This window comes from Gracilinanus agilis, chromosome 5 (genome assembly GCF_016433145.1).
Source record: "Gracilinanus agilis isolate LMUSP501 chromosome 5, AgileGrace, whole genome shotgun sequence".
Lineage (NCBI taxonomy): Eukaryota > Metazoa > Chordata > Mammalia > Didelphimorphia > Didelphidae > Gracilinanus > Gracilinanus agilis.
This window is the reverse complement of record NC_058134.1, coordinates 49,937,255-49,951,863: the sequence shown is the minus strand read 5'-3', so window position 1 is coordinate 49,951,863 and position 14,609 is coordinate 49,937,255. Positions and strand designations below refer to the sequence as shown.

Genomic DNA, 14,609 nt, shown 5'->3' with positions numbered 1-14,609 from the left:
TGTTTGCAGATGATAATGTGCTAATGACACCAAACCTCAGAGCATTGCAGAGCCTGCTAAATAACATCCTCAGTCAAAAGAATTTTAACCTTACTACCCACACAGAAAAAAAATGAAGTATAAGAAACATGACCATCTTCCAGATTGTTGTATGCATTTAGATGAACAGCCCAAAGAATGGATATGTCAGGATTACATATATCGTGAAGAGATAGTATATGCAGAATAAACTGAACCCAGAATGGAACATATGCAGAGGAAACTATTGCATTTGGGAAATTGTGCAGTGCTTTCAATAACTCTAAACTTCTCCCTAAAATGAAGACCCATTTAATATTCTTGAAATGATACGAGAGAGAGCTGTGAAGCAGAAGATACTAGAATCCAACAAATTTAACTTGCAAGCCAACTTTAAGTCAATAGACAAAAACCTAGTATTATATAAATAGGCTGTAATAATACACAAACAAGGAAGAATTTTCCTGGAGTAGTAATATAAAAGATTATCTCAGAGACAGATGCATTGAAAGGAAAATGTGCCCATCTTGTAGTAGGAAGAAAGACTATCTCTGAAAAGCTGTGTGTTACATTGAGGTCCACGAAATGTTGAGACATCAAGGAAGGAAAATTTTAGATAGAGCCCTTTAGAAGATCAATACAGGTCACTGGAAGAGAGTCCCATAGGATGAAGAGGCCTGGAATGCTTGCAGTATGCACTAGTAGATGTGGGATTACCCCTATCATCAAGACTCTGAAGTGTCAACCACCAAGCTGCTCTGAATCTATTTCCTCATCTACAGAAAGGAAAAATCATATATTTGTTACTCTCTTACAGGTTAAAGCTGCAAGATACCTTAAGAATAAAAGGGGAAAAAATTATAGTATTTTAGAAAAGCTCTTTCCCTCCCCCCCCCCACCAAAACATTGCTTAAGTGACACATATTTGTTGCAGTAGTGTTTGAGAAGTAGAAATGGATCAAAATCATGCAAGCTAATGATGACATTCAGTTATTATAATTTTAATTAAAACAAAGGTTGCTGACATTTGGAAGAAAGCACAAAATGGTGACTAAAGTTCACAAGTATATACATAGGTGGGGATGCTAAAATTCAGAAGCATTTGTCATGCATTTCTCAGTCCATGTAAATTTGTTCTGATAATAGCCTGCTGTGAAGCTGATTGATGGTTTGGCTAATTTCAGTGAAGAAAAATTTCTTTTGTCCAAGAAACTAAGTCATGCACAAATAATAATTTAACCATTTAATCAAGGATTTCACTTCAAAGAATTTTGCTATTCTGAAAAAAGTTTATTCTGGCAAATGTTCAAGAAGAATTTATTTCACTATAGGTTTCATAGTTGTGACATTGGGGTGCCACTTGTTTTAGTCTTGCTTTTATTCTATTTTAAATTCTGCATAAAGCATTTGCTTTCATCTTGGTAGGGAAATAAGTGTCTTTTTAAAGGAAGAAAATAATCATATAAAATTTTTATAACCTTATGTACTGTGTCTTTTATTCTTTCTCTGACTTGATATCTGAAAGTTGTGGGAGTTAGTGAAGCTTATGAAGATGCTGCCAATTGTCTTTGGTTGTTAACCAATTCCAAGCCTTGTGCCAACTGTAAATCTCCTATACAGAAGAATGAGGGTTGCAACCACATGCAGTGTGCTAAGGTAAGAGCTTGAGAAGTTTCTTTTTATTCTAGATGGAATTTTAACTTTGATTATTAATTAGTAAGGTAGCAGCATGGATGTACATGTAAATCATGTAGCGTTTCAGATTAGTTCTAAGATTGCATTTTGACTTCTTTGGTTGTGACTGATAAAATTAGTATTAATTCTTATTAAATTTAGGGTTAGAGCTTGAAGAATATCAGGAGGGGATGACTAATATTGTTTGTCATTGAGGAGTTGGGGGTGGTTTCTTTTATCATCTACAAGGTTCTTGTAGAGATAGACTTAAATATTTTTCTCCCTAAAACCAAAGGATCATTTAATGAAACCTTCTAGCTAGAATGAGAAGCTTTCACCAAATTTGACTCTTTTATACTCAAGTAGTGATTTCTTTAAAAGTACATTAGCACATTAAAAAGGTCCCTTTTGAACTCAATGTTAGTATGAGAAAAGGAAGAGTAAGCACAAATGTTATTTACCACTATTACCCAGCCCAGTGAGAAGCAATAAAGGGGAACAGCCAAAGACCCTTCCTCAGAATAAGACACCTTTAATATATGCTGGTTAGTAAAGTGCATCTACTTTGATAGAAGGAATAACCTCATTGGTATCACCCTACCCTGAAGAAATTAATGTTTAGCACTTTAATAATAATAGTAATAATAATAATGTCCTTAATAAACTACCTGTTTTTTTAATTGATTGAAATAACGGAATCGTGTCTTGAAAAGAAAAGAGAAGAAAACCTAAACTGCAAATAGCATTTTCATGTACTCTTAACTTTTCATGGAACTGTTAAACTATCACATATCAAAAACAGAAATTGCACAGATTTACATCTACTAACATATTGATCATTGTGGGCATTCACTGTTTTATGAAAAGATTATGTAGTTGAATAAAATTTTTGAATCAGAGGAGTAGGATGTATCTTCTTAAATTCAGTTGCTTAAAAATTTAAAATTATGTTCAAAATAAATGTAAAGAGCCTTGAGACAAACTAATTTTAAACATAATTTTGAGGCTATTTGTTATAACCTTCTTTGACACTAAAGCTGGTGCTGAAGATACCTCAGCAAAGATATTTTAAAAGTGTTACTTTATTTTTTAGCATCGAAACATCTTATCAGTTTCATATTATTAGTAGCAGAATTGAAATTAATGAGAAGTATGGCAGGTACAATGTTACTTTAACTTGTCTATATTCCTACAAGTTAATATATCAATGTAAGGGGGATGTGATGTGAACCAATAAAGCTGGAATGCAGGGCTAGAAAGAAAATGAAAGTTTTCATATAGGCACCAAAATGACAGATATATGGTCAAGACAAATATATTCCCCTTTTGGCCATATCCAAAAATTAATTTCTCATTTTCCTATATTATTGGTCTAATATCTTTCTCTCAGTGGGTAGATGGTAGCATTCTTCATTATCAATCCTCTGGAATAATGGTTGATTATTGTGTTGGTCAGAGTTCTTAAGTCTCTCAAAATTATTTGTTTTTACATTGTTGATGTTATAGTATAAATTGTTCTCCTGGTTCTTCTCACCTCACTCTGTAGCAGTTCATACATACAAGTCTTTCCAGTTTCTCTTAATTATATCTTCATTTCTCACATGTGCTAATATTATAATCTTGGTAAACTTAATTTTTTCCGTAATGGAAGTAGCTATGAAACTAAGCAGCAGGTGCTTCTCAAATTCAATAATTCATATCTGTAAACATTTATTTAGTGCCTTTGTTCTGGGCACACACAGACAAGGACTTCGTCTAATGTGTTTTTGTATCCTTCCCTAGTATATAGTTTGGATAGCCTGAAATGTTCAGATTTCTACATATGGAATTAGATTCCTATAGACTTTGGTCTCTGTAACAAATCAAGATAGAAACGTTGTCTTAGTTTCCTGAGAAGTCAGAACCAATAAGCAGGAAAAGAAGGACTGTTATAAAAAAAGGCAGTGCTTCCCCAAGGATGAGCCCATAGTACCATTGCTCCATTTGGTAAATAATTCAGAAACTAAAACTGAAAGCCAAGTACTTCAGTACTTTAATTGCTATGTCATTTTGTAATCTTTTGTTTCATGATAAATGTACCATTCGAGTTGGTTCTTAACTTGCATCTGGGGATTATTTGGTTAACAAAAGGAAACTGTTAGCTAGAATCTCTCTCCATACAAATTGCTGATATATTAACAAACAAATCTGACAAATTTTAGCAAACCAACATAGGATGTTTGTTTTTTTCTTCACCAGTAGTACATGCTCTGTCAATTTATTTGAATGAGTTGGTGAGTGAATGAGACCAATAAGTCTGCAGTGGTAGGTGCTTTCCTATTTGGATGGCATTTGGGCCCTGTAACAACTTTGTTTCCCTGGAGTACAGAAGCAGACCTGTGGCAACCTAAATATAAATCTATTTTATAAACTTATTTATGTTAGCTGATTAAGTGTATTTGTCAAGAAAAAAATAGAGATTAATTTCAAGTAATTTCGCTTGTATTTTAAACATTAAAACCTTTATAGGCTTTATAAATGAAATGTATACGTGGCATATTTTGTATTGAATAAAAGCAGGCTAGATAATTAAAAGAGATTTATAGAATGAAAAAAATAAGTGTGAAGGAGAAGACAACTCATAGAAAGTAATAGCCTATTGAGATTAAATTAGATAATTATTTTGTATCATAGTAATTGCAGTTCCAAGTTAGCATCTACCATGTAGTTTTACTTATAGAGCCTGCAGGTTCTCAATAAATTTTTTTATGATAAAATGATTTATTTTTTTTATTATCAGGGATAAGATATAATTATATAAATTTCTTTTGATAACCTATTTAAATAACAAGAGTGTTCATTTTTATATAGTTTCAAGCTTTCCATGGTTTTTATGAAGAAAAAGGGCAAATGTTAGTAATTTCTAGATGTAATTAAAAATATATACTTAATCTACAGGGAATCTATTATTTCATCAGTATGACTACTCCCTTAGCCAGTGTAGATCATTACTCAACAGCTTCATGAATGTTCTTCAAATTGCATTGATCTAAAACTTAAACTGAATTGATGACTTTTTCCAAATTTCCTCAAACACAGAGACTTATTATCACAATTTCTGTACTTTGAAGACTTTTCACATTGGTAGGACATATCAGAGCTTAAAATCTATTGGCAAGACCTTCAAGAACCAATTCTATCTCTACCTTAAAATGAGGCATCAAAGGAGGCACCTTCTCTTGAATGAAGAAATTTAAATGTGTTAGACTGAAAAATTGATGAATAATTTTACAAATAATAATAAATGCCACTAATTTGTTCATATATTATGGAAATATTCCATCTCTATATCTGATACAATGTAATTATCTTTGGATTTGTATTCTGGTGTGAATAATTAAAAATAAATAATGGAATAATGGAATATTGCTTGCCCACACCTAGATAGAATAACATTCACATGGTACCCAAAGGGAAGGAGAGTTGTCTGCAGATAGCCTTGTATTTTTCCAGGCTTCCATTTCTAGAAAGTGGTAGATCTCTTTTCATGGCAAGAACAGTGAAGGAGCAGCAAGATTATTGATAATAAACATGGCATTTTAGGAAAGTAACCAACCCATGTTTTCCTTCCTGTCCTAAATTATATTATTTAAATGAAACATTTAATAATATCCATATTCATTTGCCACATATGTCATAGCTTCTTCCTTGAATAGCAAAACCCTTCCTTTCCTTCTTTACTCATTGACTCAGAATCCTTACAGCGTTTCATTCAGCTTTTCCTACTCTCTTCTCATTTATATCAAGAAGGAAGTTAACCCACATGTTAATATGAAAGAATGTTTGTGTGTGTGTGTATGTATGTTTGTTTTTCCCTGAAGTGCAAATATGATTTCTGCTGGATTTGCCTGGAAGAATGGAAGAAGCATAGCTCTTCTACTGGAGGCTACTACCGATGTACTCGATATGAGGTCATTCAGCATGTGGAAGAGCAGTCCAAGGAAATGACAGTGGAGGTGAGATGAGCCTAAAACCAAAAGGCCCAGCCAGTTTAGACTGGGACTAAAGTGCGGCTGAAGTCTTTTTGCACTTCCCATTTGGTTCTTGCCTCTCCCACCTGCCCCGGTGTTGGTGTCAATAGAGATCTCTCCTCAATATTGTGCCCTCCCTAAAGTAAGCTGGGGTTTTACTTTTTTTTTTTTTTTTTTAAACCCTTACCTTCTGTCTTGGAGTCAATACTGTGTATTGGCTCCAAGGCAGAAGAGTGGTAAGAGCTAGGTAATGGGGGTCAAGTCACTTGCCCAGGGTCACACAGCTGGGAAGTGTCTGAGGCCAGGTTTGAACCCAGGACCTCCCGTCTCTAGGCCTGGCTCTCAATCCACTGAGCTACCCAGATGCCCCCTTACTTGTTTTTTAGGAAGGGGAGGGATGTATAGACAGACAGTAACTTGTCTGTACATATTCATAGACAGATAGTCCATTTCTCAATGAATATACTAAAAAGTTCTTCAGTATTTCAAAGTTCATCCCTCTAGGTTCTCCCTTCATCAGTTCCTTGACCAAGGCAGGACTAATATGCCTTAGCAACAAGGGGGATAAAAATAGCACCAACCTTGCAGGTTTGTTGCAAAGATTAAATGAGATAATATTTGTAAAAGTTCTTAGCACAGAGTCTGGCACATATTAGATAGGCCTATATCGGTGCTGATTCCCTTCCCTTAGCAGAATGTCTCCTTGGGGTGCTATGTAGTATCTGGTGCCTAATTCTGGTAGTACATATTTCTTAACCACACCTAGCTAAGCTAGTCCTCAAAGATGCCACCCCTGTCCCCCAAGTTTATGTGCCAAGCCTTTAAAGGTTGGTAATGAGACCTGCCAGAGCTTCTGCTACTCTCTTACCACAGTGGGTCATCACAATAAAACTTAGTCTAAAAAAATAATACCCCACAAATTGCCTTATTAAGAAGTCATTGTGAAATATGTTTTTAAAAAAGCACTTCTTTCAATTCAGGTATCAGCTTTTGTTCATTTATGTCACTGTCTTCTTTATGTAAGATTATTTTTCATTTTTATTATAGTGCAGTCATTTCAGTTGTGTCCAACTCTTTTTCTTGGCAGAGATACTACATGATTTACTATTTCCTTCTCCAGCTCATTTGACAGATGAGGAAACTGAGGCAAAGAGGTTTTAAGTGACTTGCCATGGGTTATATAGCTAATAAGAATCTGAGGCCAGATTTAAACTTGGGAAGATAAGTTTTCCTGGTTCTAGACCTGGCACTATCCACTGTGCCACAGTTGATTTTTCTTTAAAGCATATGAATCATATTATTTCTGTTAAAACATTCAATGTTAGTAGCTCATGGGTCTTATATGAGTTATTGATTATGTACTTTGTTTATAGGCTGAGAAGAAACACAGAAGGTTTCAAGAACTTGACAGATTTATGCATTATTACACAAGATTTAAGAATCATGAGCTCAGCTATCAGGTATTTCCCAAACTGCCTCAGATTAATTGAGTTCTTCGATAATTCATCCAGAGATTAAACTGGCTGATGGTATTTTTCCTTCTCTTTAGTTAGAACAACGCCTTCGAAAAACAGCCAAAGAAAAGATGGAACAGTTGAGTAGAGCTCTCATTGGAAGTAAGTCGTATGTGTGTGTGTGTGTGTGTGTGTGTGTGTGTGTGTGTGTGTGTGTGTGAGAGAGAGAGAGAGAGAGAGAGAGAGAGAGAGAGAGAGAGAGAGAGAGAGAGAGAGATCCAAAATGTCATGTGAAATTAATGTCCTTAAGAAAGCAAATGCCTTTGCATAGCTGATGATTTTTAACCTGAATTTATATTTGAAACCTTCAAAAGTTAATTCTAAATAAAATGGCTAAAAGAATTCTCAGGCTATATTTTCATCTTTTGTTGCCATTTTGAATTTGTATGATCCTCTGCTTTTTTAAGCAGTTAAGGTACCAAATAGTACCCCCTGGCTAAGTTAGACTCTTCTGATTCTCATTAACGTTCTATGGCAATTATACATGAAACTCCTTTCAGGCATTTTCTGGCCATGCTCGAAAGTGGCCTCTTTCAGGTTTGTTGCTCATCTCAGCAGCCTGTGCCTGTCATCCTGAATGTCTCTCCCTTCTCTTCATGTGCTGAGTTCCCAGCCTACTAGCCCCTTCCTCTCCATTACCACCAGACACAATTCTCTGTGTTCTTTAAAAGACCCAGTTCAATTGTCAGCCCTTCCTCAAGAGTAAGAATGGGTCAGAATCACCATCATTGCCTGCTTGTCAGATGAGGAAACTTGGGCCCAGGGAGGTAGAGTCTCTCAGTTTGCACACATGGCTGCTCAGCCTCAAAGGCAGGATTAGAATCCAGGACTTCCTGCTTCCATGGCTATCATTCTAGGCTCCTTAGTGATCGTCTGACCAAAATCTCTCACTTAATTAACAAACTAAAGGCTAGTGATGGGAAACCCTTTGTCCAAGATCACACAGCACACATCCTATCTTCTAATTTCATTGGTGTTTTTTTGTGGGTTTTCTCACACTCCATTGTCAGCTCCTTGAGGGTAGAGAGAGCATCTTATTCATCTCTGTGTCCCTCACATGGCCTAATTGATGGGAGGAACTGTTGTTTGAATGGAAACAGAAATGTCAGCAGTTCTGGTAACCTCCTGCTGTGCTAATCCCTCCTGAGCAGAGCCTCCCTGTGCTTGAGATCCACACATAGCCCAGGGTGCTGGGCCCAGATCTCGCCCCAGGCTACCCTCCAGGTGCTCCCAGCACCGTCAGGGCCTCCCCAATCTTGAGCTGATTCTCCTTTGTCCAGTGTCATGTCCAGTATGAGCTCTTAGAAAGTAAGGCCTGTCCTACCTTCCTCTTTGTGTTCTCAGCTCTAGCATAGGGGAATTCCTTACTACAACTCTAGCTGCCATGCACAATGAGCCAGAAATATCCTGGTCCCAAAATGTCTGCATTCTAATCGAGCATCAGCTATGGCCAAGGCCCCGTGCCGGCCACCCAGAAAGTATCACTGTCCCTGCCTTCAAATCTTGGACACATCTACATGCTTCTCCATGTGCACGTAAATAAATGCGTGGCAAGCTAAGGACAAAGAAAAGAGGTGAAGAACTGTCTCTTTAACTTGAAAAGTGACAGGGTTCTAATTATTCTCTCAATAAACTCTACAGAGCCTGCCAGAGAATGGGCCTTCATAAACAACCACTAATGAATTCAATTCTACCCTGATCAGGATTCTCGAGGAAATATGTTTCAATGTCCAGTTTATAACTGTAAAACATGTCCAGTATGAAGATGAATAATGATACTGCACAGCATTCACTCACTTCTCATCTTTACATTAGACACAACAATATTTGTACCTCCTCCTGAGTTACGGTTGTGAGGATCAAATGAGATCATGGCTGTAAAGTGCCGTGTAAATGCCAGCTATTATCATCAAAGTACAATGTAGGGTATATCAAAAGTTTTAAGCTATTAAACCTTAATAAAATTTATTTTGCCCCAGGTTGAACCCTTCCCACTACAGGGCTATTAAAGCTTAAAATGTCACCGGGATTTTTGGAATATCCTACAATATGAAATCTTTTTTTTCCCTCTATCTCCTCATCCTTTTCCCCAGTCATACTTTTATCCCCTCTTTGCCTCTCTCTCTTAAGCTTGGGGAAAAAAATGCAAATTAATGACTTAAAAAGGCAAATCTGAAAAGATTATTTTACAAGGAACATGTTTACATTTAAAACTCATCATTCAGGTGTTGAGTTTTATTGCATGTGATTTTGAAACTGAATTTTTGTGTTTCTGTTCATTATTTAATACAAAACTTTAATGTTTCCAAATATAGCTTTATGCCCTTTTCTAGTTCATACCTAGAACCTGAGATCAAGATATTCTCTAATTAAGGACTAATCAAAACCTGAACTTCATAGCATAGACATGGAAAACCAATGAAATTTATAGGATTCCCTCATGAAAATATTCTGAAAGCCAAAGGGCTCAGATCCTGAAGAAACTCCCACCCTCTTCTGGCATGGCTTCTTTATTCTCTAGTATTATCTGCCCAGGAACTAATCAAGAGAATTGCATTTTCTTTTCTTCCCATCACTTTGGGTCCAAAGGTTTTCAGAAACTTTCTTTGAGAAGATAGTTGTAATTTATAGATAGCAAAGTTCCATAAGGATCATTTGAGAGGGACAGCCATATGACTTAATGGATGCATAGAGAACTAGGCCATCCCTGGGCCAGTTACTTAACCCCAGATGCCTAGTCCCTGTCGCTCTTCTGCCTTGGAAGATCCAATGCTTACTGTTGATTCTAAGACAGAAGGTAAGGGTTTATTTTTTTTTTAAGGGGTTAAGGATCATTCGAGAGATTTAGTTAATGGTAGGATTGAATAAAGTGATTCTTAGGGCCAAAAAGGCACTTAAACTAAAATGTCAAAATTGATTCATACTAGCTAATAGTCTCTCTGATTGTTTCTTGAAATCATCCATCTAAGTAAAGGATTTACGTTTTTTAAAAAATTTTCTAAATAATTTCCATAATGAAACTATTTTAAAGGTAATTCTGCTTAAGGGAGAAGATTCCTTGTCTACATTTTTATTTTTAAAGAAATCACATTTGCTTGTTATAATAGTATAGCTGTGGAGAAACAGTGTTTTTCACAGTGCCCGGATTACCTTGTAGCTGAAGGAGGCTGTCCAGACACCACTTTTATCGAAGATGCAGTTCAAGAGCTCCTAAAAACTCGACGCATTCTCAAGTGTTCTTATCCATATGGATTTTTTTTGGAACCTAAAAGCACAAAGAAAGAAATATTTGAACTTATGCAGGTAAAATGATGCTTTTATTATTAGGTTTATACAATAACATTCTTAGTGTATTTGCTGCCAATGCAAGCACGTATATAACATTGCCATAGATAATCATTTTCTTTCCCTTTTAGCACTAAACTAGGCATAGTTTACCTTTGAACATTTCTAGATTAGTTGTTTTTATACTTGAATTGTTATTGATTTTTCATTTTATTATTAAATGTCAATAAGTTTACCAGTAAGAAATGAAAATTTTGTTTCTTCAAACCCTGAGAAATTGACTTTTACTGTTGTATAATTAGAATTTGAACCCCAGGACTCTTAAATCCCAGCTTCCCATGTTCCTTCTCACCTTATCTCCTTACATTTTGGAGAATAAAGTATGTGTGGCCCTGCCCCTCTCTCTTTTCCCATGAATGCAGCTGGGAAAACTTTTCTTTACTCAGGCTTTTACTTTTGCCCTTTTATTTCTTCTACTTCAAGTGATTATTAATAAATCTTATAAAATATAATGCTTGGAGTTATTGGATTTTAATTTCAATCTTACATTGTGCAACTATACAAAAGGTTTAAGACTGTAAAATTTTCCTTCTGAGATTTTTAAGAAGCATGAAAAAACAATGGCTATCTTGATAGTTCTATAAACAGCCTCTTATTTGAGAAAAAAAGAGATGACATTTTAAAATGCAGTCACAAAGCCAGAAAATGGCACTTCCTTTTATAATATAAAGTACAGTGTATTTCATTTGGAACCTACAGAAGAGGAATTGTCATTTAAGAGCAGAAATAACTAACCCCTGATGCTCATGTCTGTCGCACACCAGCACTCACCTTAGCCTCATGGCTAGAACCAGGTTGTCTTCTTTCCTATTGTTCTTACCCTCATCACACCAGTCTCCGAAATCCCCTTCTCCAACCCCTTCCACATGGAGCACTCGCTTCACAGCCCAACTTTAACTCATTTGTTTCACAAAGCATTTCTTAGCTAGCTGTTACGTGTGATGGTCTTGGTCTTCCTTCGCCCTCCCTCCAGCACTTGTGTGTGCAGTGCTGGCAGCTCCGAATACTTCTTCCTGTCCCCAGCTGACATATTCATTCATTCTCTGAAGAGTACGGTGGGGCCTGCTCTGTCCTCTCTTCAGCTAGCACAAGTGAACACATGGAGAATGCCTTCTTGTTGAGAGAACGCTATTTTCCTGAATGCGAGGTGGCTTCAGACACTGAACAATGACATGAACCCCAAACCAGCCACACACGTCATAAATAGGAGTCTAACTTTGCTAGATCATCGTAACCTGCTCACAAAACTGAGCTGTGCTTTCCATCTGAAAGTTAGAATGAGAAATCAGGTTTTCAGTGTGTTCTGGAACGTCTACTTTTTCTTAGCACAGGCTATCTTTTCCCCCCTAAAACAGACAGACCTAGAAATGGTCACTGAAGACCTTGCGCAAAAAGTAAATAGGCCTTATCTCCGCACGCCTCGACACAAAATCATTCGGGCAGCCTGTCTCGTGCAGCAGAAGAGGCGAGAGTTCTTGGCGTCCGTAGCGAGAGGAGTCGCTCCTGCAGACTCGCCAGAAGCACCAAGGCGCAGGTACAGAACGTGGCCACATGGCTGAGTTTGCTAAGTCTTAAAGCCAATTTATGGTAACTTTTTTGGAGTAGCAATCATTTCCTCCCAAATTTTGTCCCAATAGAACTTGTATTCCTAGGAGGAATTTCTATCTAGAATATTAGGTATGGAAGAAAGAATTAACTTTAAAGAGTTTCCTAGTGCATGCAGTCTCCCTTTTCTTGGCATTCTGAACAATATATTATATGGCTTTCAAGAATTAACAAGACTCTGTAATTTCAGAAATAAGGGGAGGGGCAGCTGGGTAGCTCAGTGGATTGAGAGTCAGGCCTAGAGATGGGAGGTCCTAGGTTCAAATCTGGCCTCAGACACTTCCCAGCTGTGTGACCCTGGGCAAGTCACTTGACCCCCATTGCCCACCCTTACTACTCTTCTGCCTTGGAGCCAACACACAGAAGTTAAGGGTTTTAAAAAAAAAAAGAAAAAGAAATAAGGGGAAGCTAGGTGAATAGAGTGCAAGGCCTGGAGTAAGGACCTAGGTACAAATCTGGTCTCAGATCTTTTCCAGCTGTGTTCCTCTGGGCTATTTGCCCAGCCCTTGCCTTTCTGTCTTAGAATTGCTATGAAGACAGAAAGTAAGGGATTAAAAAAATCATAGTTGGAATAGCTCAAAAGTATTATCTTCAATTCAGTCTATTAAGTCACATCCTTTTAGGCAATATTAAATTTAATATACACTTGTGATTTTTAGTAATTATCCCAGCATATAAAAGATTTTGGTCATTTTTACTCACTTTCAAGTGAGTCGTAATTTTATGACAAAGTTCTTACATATGTGTGTATGTGTGTATATATATATACACATATATGTATAATATTGAGTATTTTGAATGAATATAAATTGTGAGGTTGTGATTCTTAAAAATCCTAACATCCAAGAAATAGTAAGTAGTAATATTTAATATCCTTTAACATAAGATAAAAATACAACCAGTGAGAAAACATTTTTATTATGATGATTTTTATTTGTTCTCCATACTCTTGGTTTGAAATATATTTGATTTGCGCATGCCATATCTTACCACAAATAAAACATAAATACCCTCAATACCACTTTGCTTTGAGGACATAATGACCAGTGCTTTCATTTGGTGTTTTTTTTCAACCATTAGTTGTGTCTGACTCTTCGTTACCCTGTATATCAGGGGTCGGCAACGTATGGCTCTTTTGAGGGCCAGATAAGGCTCTTTCTGCAGGAGCCATAAAGTCAATTTTTTTTCACGCTCTGTTACAGGAGCGGCACTGTGAGCACTGGACGGCTCTCACGAAATTACATTTTAAAAAATGTGGCGTTTATGGCTCTCACGGCCAAAAAGGTTGCCGACCCCTGCTCTAGACCATACTGTTCTCAGGTTTTCTTAACAAAGCTATTGGAGTGGTTTGCTATTTTCTTCTCTAGTAAATTAAGACAAATAGAGATTAAACAACTTGCCTATGGTCACACAGCTAGTACGTGCCAGATTTGAACACATACATTCCTGACTCCAGGCCCAATACTCTATCCACTACACTATCTAATTACCTTCTTACATTTGTTTTCCATCTTTAAGTCATATTTTTTTAATTCCACAAGAGCCAGTTATATTAAAACATATAGCACTTTTGTAGAATATTAAAACAATTAACACTTAAGTACAATAGATGCTTATTTAATTAACTTGGATTAAAAAATCATGGAACTTTATTAAATTCTATAGTTTTGAGTAGTTTTATTAGTAAAATAAGATTCCAGTAGAGGAATATTAAAGGTTTGGGTACCCCTATTGTTACAAGGTCAAGAGACTAACAATTTTCATTGTGGAGTTCTATTGATAAATCAAATGGTATGTCTAATTTCTTTGTAGCTTTGCTGGTGGAACATGGGATTGGGAATATTTAGGATTTGCATCACCTGAGGTAATTGTTTTTGCATACCATTTTTAAAATTTGTATTTTCTTTAGTGCAATCATTTTATGCAAATTTTCATTTACATCTATTTTAAATCATCCATGTTGACTACTGTGAAAGATACCTTCTCTACATTTCATGACACAAAACTAAGGGAGAACTAAAGTTAGCCATTCTTGGCACTGAATTTTATTGAGACATTAAAATATAATAATTTTAAATAACTTTTTAGACACTGCTTAGAAAAAAATCTAAAAACAAAAGTGGTATATCTTAAATTGTAATGTAAATGTTTTTAGTAAAAATGTACTATTGATTCAGCCTAAATCTTTAGGGATCATGAATAAGTGACCTTTTATGTGTTTTTTTTTTCCAATATTACTTTAATAAGTTGAGATGGAATTGATGTTATTTTTTATATTAAAGTGGTATAAAAACTGATTTAGAATCCTTAATATTATGATCTCATATAGCAAACACTGAACAAGAAAGCAATGATTAAAATCAAATATGAAGAAATAACTTCAGATTCAAACTTTTGGTGTTTCATAAACATATGTGAAATGATGCTTTCTCTTATTTACTGT

General features: G+C 36.0%; 1 protein-coding gene across 1 annotated transcript in view; it reads left to right on the top strand.

Moving 5' to 3' along the window:
* The window catches only part of ANKIB1 (ankyrin repeat and IBR domain containing 1), a 104,323-nt gene that overhangs the window by 75,397 nt on the left and 14,317 nt on the right, over positions 1–14,609 (top strand). The window contains exons 11-17 of the mRNA XM_044678619.1: positions 1,544–1,674; positions 5,553–5,687; positions 7,076–7,162; positions 7,252–7,318; positions 10,374–10,519; positions 11,917–12,095; positions 13,979–14,030. Coding sequence (XP_044534554.1) covers positions 1,544–1,674; positions 5,553–5,687; positions 7,076–7,162; positions 7,252–7,318; positions 10,374–10,519; positions 11,917–12,095; positions 13,979–14,030 — 797 coding nt within the window. The remainder of the gene's footprint in view (positions 1–1,543; positions 1,675–5,552; positions 5,688–7,075; positions 7,163–7,251; positions 7,319–10,373; positions 10,520–11,916; positions 12,096–13,978; positions 14,031–14,609) is intronic.